At 29.8% G+C, this 10896-nt stretch overlaps 1 protein-coding gene across 11 annotated transcripts in view; it reads left to right on the plus strand.

Annotated features, from left to right (window-relative positions):
- LOC143083911 (1-phosphatidylinositol 4,5-bisphosphate phosphodiesterase delta-1-like) overlaps positions 1-7443 on the plus strand; it is a 113047-nt gene extending 105604 nt beyond the window's left edge. For 10 of the 11 annotated variants that reach the window (XM_076260306.1, XM_076260304.1, XM_076260312.1 and 7 more), the window contains 6 exons: positions 357-464; positions 943-1007; positions 1580-1715; positions 2532-2678; positions 3055-3150; positions 4472-7443. In XM_076260306.1, the coding sequence (XP_076116421.1) occupies positions 357-464; positions 943-1007; positions 1580-1715; positions 2532-2678; positions 3055-3146 (548 nt within the window). In that variant the 3' untranslated portion in view covers positions 3147-3150; positions 4472-7443. The remainder of the gene's footprint in view (positions 1-356; positions 465-942; positions 1008-1579; positions 1716-2531; positions 2679-3054; positions 3151-4471) is intronic. The other variant, XR_012980938.1, reaches the window with a different exon arrangement.
- The last annotated feature ends 3453 nt before the right edge of the window (positions 7444-10896 follow it).

The following is a 10896-nucleotide window of genomic DNA, read 5'->3' on the forward strand; positions in this document are numbered from 1 at the left end:
GTATGTCTCAAAATTAGTTTCTGTTCTCTAACTTTAGTTTGCCTGCCTCAACCAATTTGCAAATGTTATGAAACACATTACACAATGCTTATAACCACAAAACTCAGATCAAGTACAAATTTGGGAATTGTCACTTTTACCTTCTACGTTATTTGCAAGCAGAGGCATTATCTTTGCCCATGTGAAATTTTGGATGCCAAATTGATAGATTGATCATGTAGTTCAAGAATAATTAGTGTCTAATTTTCACTTTTTTTTTTAGATTTTATTTTTTTTTAAATATTTTCTTGGTAGATGCAATATTAAACTGGAACTATATTAACTCTGAATTAATTTAATTTTTTGTTTTGTTTTAGTTGCCCTGAATTTCCAGACTGGTGGTGAGCCTTTACAATTGAATCATGGGAAATTTATGGATAATGGAGGCTGTGGATACATACTGAAGCCACAGTTCCTTTTGTCAAGTAAGTAATTTAAAAAATAGAAGTTGCTATAGTTAGCTGCTTTATTTTACAAGTTGATAGTACTGTAGAAACATTAATTTTTTGTTGGGTTAACATTTCATGGTTTTGTCTCTCTATAAGATTTCATGGGGATTTAATTTTGTGGATTCCTTAAATAAAAGTGGTATTATATAGACACAAGCTTTATAACTTAGATTGTCGTCTGGGAAGATCCAATATTCAGCATATTTCATAGGAACCAAATATTTAAAATGATTATTGCATAACTCAAATCGGACACATGTTGTTGAAGAATCATATTTTGTAAACAAACAAGATGGAGAAAGACATAAAATAAGTTTGTCTACAGTATATCCCTTATCGATCACTTTTAAATACATTTTTACATTGATGAATATGAAATATGAAGCTTTATGGCTTCCCTCACATCCAATTACTTATTTTAAAATCTAAATCATTTTGTGCTTATTTCTTTTAGGTGACAAGTTTGGTATTGTTACAGAGAAGATTAAAAATCCAAAGAGAAGGAAGTTAATAGTAAAAGTAAGTTAGCTTCATGTTTCAAGGCTTTTTTTAATATACAGTCGAGAGCATGGAACTCACCATTTAAATGACTGTGGCTATGGATTTATACATTTTACAGGACACCATCCATGTACATCTTTTATTGTTGTTAAAATAATTACCCATCAAACAATAATAACAAATATATCACATTCTTAACAAACATGGAAAATATTATAATCAAATTTAACATATTGAATCAACATTGGAATACAACGAGTGATTTCTTTTAAACTTTTTGACTGCGGTAAGTTTTAAAAGAAATATGCTAAATATAAGTAATGCTGTTTGAAGTTTTCAATACATATGCAAAGAAAAATCCAGATTGGTTTTGCTAGGAATAGGGTAAAGCCAGAGATGTTGTCAGGAATAGGGTAAAGCCAGAGATGTTGTCAGGAATAGGGTAAAGCCACAGATGTTGTCAGGAATAGGGTAAAGCCACAGATGTTGTCAGGAATAGGGTAAAGCCAGAGAGGAAGGTAGGAAAAGAGTAAAATATGAGAATCAAACTCCTTAAATAAACTCATTAATATATATGTATTTCATTGCAGATAATAAGTGCTTATCAGATCCCAAAGCCAAACAACTCAAAGAAAGGGGAGATAATAGATCCTTTTGTAAAAATAGAAATACATGGAGTGAAGTCAGATCAACAGTCAGTGAAGACAAGTGTCAAAAACAATAATGGTATGCAACATATAATATGTCTTTATGTCACAGATATGTCTATATGTCATAGATAATGTCATATGTGATGGATACTAGTCATAGAAACTATAAAAGTACGTCTGAACCAATGACAACTCCATGACAGGTTTTATCCATCAGATCACCTGTGATGGTGATACAAGGCTGAAAACACATTCTGTATATATATAACTAGTCTAAATAACAGCCGAACAATGTTTGATCTGTAAATTTGCGGAAAATTTAAATTATACAACAATATTAAATATTAAATGAACACAGATTTGATGACCATTTTATTGTCAGAAGTAACTCCTTTTTTGTGTGATCTTGATATTTTATTCTTTTTCAACAACCCTCTTGAAAAAAATTGACAACCATTTTCTATCTTTTCCCTTTTATTGATTTGTGTTTAAAAGTATTGGTGTTTTATTGTTTATATTAATGTGGTACCCAACACTAAGTATTGGTGTTTTATTGTTTATATTAATGTGGTACCCAACACTTTCACTAAAATTAATTTGGCTCGTTTAATTTTAATAAAATTTTGTCAAAGTATTTACTTTGACCCTTTAACAAAAATATAAAAATTTCAAAAATTTTGAACCAACTGTTTTGTCAGAAAATTTACACTGGTTATATAGCAGTTTGACTAACACCAATTTTGATCATTGAGAAGCTTAATATTCCTTTTACAACACAACGTAATTAAAACGTTTAGCTGATTTTACAGAGTTATCTCCCTGTAGTGTTAGGTACCACCTTAAGTAGTTGTTTTTATACCTTTTGTAAAAATTCCATTGCCTTTTCTTGTAGGATTCAAGCCACGTTGGGATGAAGTTGTCCGATTTAAAATATCTGTGCCAGAGCTGGCACTTGTACGATTAGTCATCTATGATCATGATAGATATTTAGATGATTTTATTGGTTACAACGTTGTACCTGTTCTATCTATGCAAGAAGGTTAGTAGACACTCACAGACATTTTTTAGCTTATAAAAAAGAAAGGATATTGGATACCTTCCCTTTGAAACAAAATCATCAATGACTGAAATTGCTCTCTATGTTGGTGTTAAAACTCAATAAGTATAATGTTTATAACAAAATATAAAATGATTCTTTGAGCTTGTCATTTCATGGTATAAGTAAAATCATAATTGAAAGAGTTGAATGCTACTATATTCTATATACAATTTAAACTTGATCTATTAATTGTATGGTCTCCAAGAGTGAGCAAAATCTGGTATTAAACTTTTTCAGATATTTTGAGCCACTAATTCTGAAAAGACATCAATTTTTTAAATGCACATAATAAAAGTATTTCTGTTATTGTTCATAGGTTATCGTCACATTCCTTTATTCAGCAAGAATGGAGACAAAATGCCACAAGCGTTGGTATTTGTACATATAGAGTTTGAAGATGACCTTTGAAAAGGTAATTATATAGTTATATATATGAGTTAAGTATAAACATAATAATAAGGAGATGTGGTATTTTTTTAATATTAGACAACTAGCTACCAAAGTTCAAATGAAGTGGGTGTTAGCAATTATGGGCAACCATTAAGAAAAACCCATAACCTATAGTCGGCTATAAAAGGCCCTGACATAAAAAAATATGAACTACAGTATACGGAGTCCAAAAAATGGGAATATAAGCTCTCTTTTTCATAGATTTATGATAATGTTCATGCTATAACAGTAGCAAAACTGTTGTTTTGAATAATTTTCTATACAAATATATAATGCTTACAAGGGGTAGTTTTTGGAAATACTCCTTGTAAGGATGATAAAATTGTTAGATTTCAAAGAATATCTTTGTACCCATCTTGAAAAAAACATCTAGAGGTCTTTGGAAGTCACATTATTTTTAGACATGGTATATTTACATATCTGCCACAGGATTTGCTAGCAAATATCCGGCACACAGAATTCCCTTATGGCAAAAACACCTACTGAAAAATAGAAAATATTAATGAATAGAAAATATTGTGAAAAATACAATTTTTCTCAATCAATTAAAATACAGCATTATTTCCTAAAAGAGGGACGAAAGATACTAGAGGGAGAGTCAAACTCATAGATAGAAAATAAACTGACAATACCATGGCTAATAATAAAAAGACAAACAGACAAATAATAATACAGAAGACACTACATAGAAAACTAAAAACTAAGCAACACGAACTCCACCAAAAACTGGGGGTGATCTCAGGTGCTCCAGAAGGGTAAGCAGCTCCTGCACCACATGTGGCACCTGACGTGTTGCTTATGTTATTACAAATCCGGTAAATAGTCTAATTCGGTAGGTCACATTTGTGAAAAGGGAAGGGTATTGTAATAACGACATAAGGAACATATCTGCGTAAAATTTACAAAGGGATGATTTCAACTTAACCATTTTGAACTCTTGGTTTAATAGCTTCCTTGTAAGTAGCAATCCTCTATCAAGGAAATCATGACAGGAAATACAAGCCTGGTAATATTGTACCAATTGGGAGATATATACTCCGTATGAAGGCACTGTTGGAATGTTGCTTCATAGAAATGGAAAGTTCACAATTGGGAAGCTGAAATCATCTTTTTTATCGTAAAGTTTTGTTTTCAACGGACCCTCATTGTAAATTTCTAGATGTAAGTCAAGATATGAGGCAGACTTAACTGTATCTGTAGTATCCTTTATCTCTAGTTCAATGGGATAGATTCAAAAAAGCTTAAAAGAAATTTCAGAATTTAAAATTTAATTTCTTTTTCAGGTGCAATGAAGCTGTGATGCCAGTATGAACAAACAAAAGTTTCAGCAAAAAAGCCTTTGCAATGTGCCATATATAATAGAGCTTAAAATATGTCACAAATGGTACTAGCTGTATGCTGTAACATTGATAGCAGATTTAAAGCTTTATTTATGTAAACATGGATTACCCATGGGGTACTAGTGGATCTCGTTAAAAGAATGTACCATAGAGGCTTTTTCTGCATGAGTTAGACTATTAGATTTCATTTTTCATCTACATAAGCTATTGCAGTATTCAAATACTGAATATAAAGCTTCATATTTGTAATAATGATTATTTTATACTTAAAATTCTGAAACTGTTGAGAAAAATTCAACGAAATCTGTGTTGAAAAACTAAAAACTTGCATATGTGATTTCATAGTGTAATTTGCATGCAGCATTTTCAATATATATGCATTGATTTAAGTTGAATATTCAATCGTTGTGATAAAACATGTTTATATGAGAAAAAAATTATAAAAAAAAAGATAAAAATACTGAGCTTGAATTCAGGGCCAAAGGCAAATGCAGAAATAGATGATATCTCACAATTTCTCCTACTTATACATGACTTCTATTATTATGAATCATAAGTTTATACACATGTGCCTTTTGAGATGTCTTGCACAAGTTGTAATTTATATATAAGCTTAGCTTGAGCCCATTCAATAAGGTTGTTCAGAAAATTATTCTGATCTCATAATTTTATCTTTAAATATAAATTCTGAATTTCTGTGTTATTTGTATAGGATTTTCTGGAAAATTATCACATATTGTATAAAATTTTGATATTTATATATTATTATTATGAGTTATTTATTAAAGATTTTCTACTTATTTAGTGATATTATTACAGTGGCATTTTTTAGTTTTATGTTGGTAAATGAAATTCTGTTTACAGAATTACATAGATTTAGAATAAAAATTGTAGTTTTTAATATTTATATGTTATGCAGCAAAATTATAACAAGAATGTATAAAGAATTGGAAATCAAAAACTAAAATATATCTTGAATAATTAAATGCACTGCTGGATTCATTATCGTTGTTAAATACAAATAAATATATTTCTGTTAAGAAAAGGGATTTTTTTATAGCAAATATTAGTTTATTTTTGTTTTATCAATTTACTCACTTCAAAGATTTTTGTTTGTTTGCTATGTGAATGATCATTAAGGTGGTACCTAACACTTTCACTAAAATTAATTTGGCTCGTTTAATTTTAATTAAATTTTGACAAAGTATTTACTTTGACCCTTTAACAAAAATATAAAAATTTCAAAAAATTTGAACCAACAGTTTTGTCAGAAAAAATACACTGGTTATATAGCAGTTTGACAAACGCTAGTTTTGATCATTAAGAAGCTTAATATTCCCTATACAACACAACGTAATTAAAACGTTTAGCCGACTTTACAGAGTTATCTCCCTGTAGTGTTAGGTACCACCTTAAGTCAAAACATCTTTGTTTACTATTTATTGAAAGAGTATATAGAAATACAACTCTTCAATTGAACTATTTTATTGAAAAAACAAGAAAACAGAAAAAAATGTGTCGATTTTTAGAATTACAAATAAAGTATTCAAGGTTGATCAACCAAAAGCAAAGTATTTTATGCAAGTACACATTATAATAGTCGTATTGTAAGATTAAAAAAGGAACTATGTAAATCAGAAATAACTCAACATTTCAGATGTACTTCTATTTAGTTTCAAGAGATTTTGATGTAAATAAAACGGTTGTAGGTTGTAGACAATAGTTTGACATATAGTTATATGCATTTTTATCCTGTTAAATAAAAATTACATCATGTATTTCATGTTTTGATATATTTACATACCAATATATATATTAAAATGCAGATAAATTTTAAAGGTCACATGGATGTTTTAGATGCCTTTAATATGTAATTATATTATTATACAATATAAGGCCGCATAACACAAACAAGTCAAATTCATTGAATGGTGTAAGATCTGTTCCAGAGTTTAATGGATTGGGCCATTGGAGGCACTTTATAAGAACTCAACCACACAATATGAAATATTCATTTTACTTATTAGTCTTTCAAAATCCTAAGGAAAATGCAAACCCCACAGTAAATAACTTTTTGTGCTTCCCATATCCCCACCCATATAAATTTTGACACAGCCCTAAAGACATCGCATTTAAAAAACTGTCTAGCTTTGGTGTGATTTCCATTGAAAATAATTATAAAGAAAGAATTGTGAAAAAATTCTTCTGAGTACCATCTAAATATAATTATTGGTTGTTGAATACATTTCAGATGGTTTTTTTCCAGTGGATACTGATTATTTTGGTTCATATTTGATTAACCGCTGTGATGAATATCTGCTGCAATTTATTGAGTATTTTATTTTTAAGAAAAGATATATTTGTAAGATTACTGTGAAAATTATAAGTTATAAAATACTGGTACTTTTTATATTTTTTCATTTTTGTCTTTCTTGGATTTAGATAAATAATTTTATAACTGATATATATGACAGATATATAGTATTAAATTTATGACTGCTTATAAAATATACAACTGTGAAATAGTTGATTTTTTGTTTTGGTGCATAGAAAAATTGCAAGGTCAGCATATTGGATTTTCCTTTAGATGATTTTTTTGTATTCAGGGTAGCTTTCAAAATATTTGATCATGATACTTGCTGCTATTATATGTTTCTGCTATTATTAGCCAATACGTTGACGTCTCATAGAAAGATAACATATGTAGACCATTGAAAAAGAAGATAATTTTAAAATTCTAAATAATGAATTATATATGTTGTGTTAAAAAAAGGTAATTTTTCATGCATCAACATAAATTATCAACAATTATGTTTTGTATGATTAGTTTTATTAAAATATCTATGCACATTATATTTACATCATATGCTGTTATTTATGGTTACTTTTTCTTTGATAAAGATGTAATTATTATATTCTAGTGTTTTAATTTTATAAAACAAGTTTATGACAACTGTCATGGCAGCTCAGTGGACTGAAACAGCTAGTTGCACATTTCCAGCGAAATAAAATACTCTTAAATTACTTTTTAACGAACTCAAAGTACATAAAAAAACATTTTGAAAAAGGATTCCCTTCACCCTGCCAAACCCACCAGGTCTGAGAGACACATGCTCAATACGTTAGATATTTATGAGGTTTTGGTTGCCCAAGTAGTCATACTACTGTATCGCTAGCCTGTAAACACATGACAGGTGTAAGTGACTCCAAACTTAGCCTTTATTGACAAGGATGGTCAGTTTTCTTTCCAAGGGTGGGCGGTTCACCCTAGGCACTCTGGTTTACTCCACCATTAAAAAGTGATCATGAAATAGCACACAATGTTATAAGTAGCATTTAACACCAATCAATCAATATTAAAACCCAACAAGGATATCAAGGAATCACTAATTTAGAAACAATAACTATCACCTCATACTTATATTTGTAAACCATTTTCAGCTTTTGTAAATTCATGTAGTTATCAAAGGTGTGCTTGACCTTTTACAGCAAGTTTAGCAGGGTTCATATCCTTCCTTGAAGCTTCAATAAATATACATTTCAATTGAACACAAACACCAAGGAAAGAAACGAAACTAAAGCCAATTCGTTGCCAACAACTTAACAGTCCACAAGAAATTGTTTCACCCTATCCAGACAATTTTACTATTGAAAGAAGTTGACCATGGAATATTAAATTATATTAGATAACCAAAAATATATAGCATTATAAAACTGATATAAAACCCATATGATGAGAATGAATAATAAACTTGACAGCAAAGATACACAAAGAAGAATGAAGATGAAGATAATTATAATAAACATATTGAACATAAATTTGAAAAGACGAAAGGAAAAGTTCTTCGAATAAAAGAAATATTCATAAAGTGTAAGTGTTAAGTAAAATAGGCGAGACACTTCAGTGTAAGCACTCTTGGTATACAAATATTGTTACCATCTTGAAATGTCACCACATGGTAATCATATATTATTAGTTCTGTCCAACCAAGATATAAGAGATAACGAGGTCAGTTGTTGGGCCGCTGATTGAAAAAAATGGCATAAAAAAAGTATGACAATGTTATACGTTATTCGATTCAGAGAAGAAATGTGAATTCTTTGGAACTAAATGGAAGTCTATCTGTGTGAAATGATTTTACCTGTAGGCTTTACATGACAGCTTTTACCACAACAAATAGAATGGGCATGATATTTGTACTCATGCCGAATCAAAATAAAGTTTTCTTATCTTATCTTATCTTACCACATGATTACGAGATCGGTGTTGTTATAAGACGTTTTTCTTATAGTCTTGGAGAAGAATAATCTTGAAATTAACTGGTTAAAATAAAAAGCTACTGTGTTATGTGCTCGCAACAAAATGAAATCTATTTTTTTTTAAATTACTTCAATAAAAGTTTTTCTTCTATATTTGTTATTTACCCAAAACTGTTATTTTTACTTCAAATTTGGAATGTAATAAGATTTGCTCAAATATTGAATGGATATAGGAACAAAAATCGGTGATAAATCAAGGGTAAAAAATAGATAAAAAGATGTGACGAAAAACAAAACTAAAGTAGAACAAATTAATGTCTTGACAGTCAATCTGAAATTTCACATTTGAAAAGGATTTTGGTTGATAGGTTGAGTGAATATTCTTCACATGATGTTTCATATTAGCTAAATTTAAGAAAAGTGTATTATGACCATTCATACTCTAATTGCACTAACACATATACTGTTTATGACAGTTAAAATGGTTTTTGAATTGTGGTAAACTGATTATAAATGGATTTGTATTTTTAATCAACCAGCAAACAGGGTTACAATATTATAATCTGCGGTTGCTGAAATCTTGTTGGAACTCGTCCATCGTCGCTTAAAAAAACCTGATGCTTAATACCTTGTATGCAGACACTTATGTTAGGAAGTTTCCGTCTGCCATATGTCCATTTTCCTTCACCTATTTTCATAGTTTTATGCCTGCTTAAAGAATGTCGTAATTTTGTCAGATGAAATACTCACTTATTACAAATAATATTTTAAATATATTAGTTATATTTCTACCTTGCAAGGTCTACACAATTTGTCAAACAGGATTCACCTGAAGTCTATCTTATCTTATGAATCAGTGATGAAGGTCCAGCTTACATGGTCAAGTTCGTATTTTAATTACTATGATCATTCACAACTAAATGGATGTTTGGAATTATTATACGGAGCTAACTTTGACATCATATTTATGGTTCATAGGTCAATGTTAATTCCATGATTTTGTCAGTTTATCAAATACTTGAACCAAAAGTTCAATTATAATTTGTGTATGGAATGATTAAAAGATTGGACAACTTAATTTGATTTATGGAGTGATTTCTGCCTGACATAGTTCATCTGACCTTGAACTTTGTTTCATGCACTTTTGATGACTCAACGTTTATGGGATACTTAATGTACTCTTCATATTACAGACTTTCAAAATACATTCAATCATAAGTAAAAGAGACCAGAAATGCCTGCGTTTTTACTCTTGTACAGAGTAATTATCATGTGTGCAGATCATTCATCAAACAAGTTTTTGTCCTGTGTATAAATTCCGCAAATACTAGAACTTTTTCGTGTAATTGCTAGTCCTCATGGGTTTCACCATCCCAATATCCTATATTTTCTACTGTCATGGAAATGTTGTTATGGTTGTGATTGAAATTTGCAGTTATAAAATTTGCAAATCTTTTTAGATTAAAGAATACACTTCATACATGTAATGTTTTGATTCTTTTTCCGGATTTGGTTATACTAAGGGTCCTTTTTGTTTTGATCATAACCTTTGCATTTGTAATTTTGTTTAGATTTTCAGATGATTTGGTCTCCATCACCGAAATGACATTAATTGTCGAAATGAGCATTCGATGCAGTAAATTTATACCGTTTAAGTCATTTTAAGAAACCAAAACCCATCGTATGACTGGATCTAACTTCCATTTACCTAAATCCAATATAAATATTCAATCTCTGGCATAAATAATGCTGCTAAACACGTGAAGTTTAGAGGTTACACTGGTTCCCGATCGCAATATTCAGTATGTTACACAAATACCAATATAAGAGCGCACGGCTATCAGCTTATACCTGGAGCAAAGTACCGGGAACCAGGATATTTAGGAGTGAGTTATGTATGTTACGTCTTGTGGAATGTAACCTTGTGAACTATGTCAGTTTGTATGTATAGTAGAATTGATTATTCCTATTCGTATTAAAATCAAAATTTAGTCTCGAATATGCATTTTATTTACCACTGAATGTTAAACATCCATCCATCCATTATGCATAATGCACAAAATTCATGCTACTGTTGTTTCAAATTAACCAGTTGCAATGTTTATACT

This window comes from Mytilus galloprovincialis, chromosome 7 (assembly GCF_965363235.1).
Source record: "Mytilus galloprovincialis chromosome 7, xbMytGall1.hap1.1, whole genome shotgun sequence".
Taxonomy (NCBI): Eukaryota; Metazoa; Mollusca; class Bivalvia; order Mytilida; family Mytilidae; genus Mytilus; species Mytilus galloprovincialis.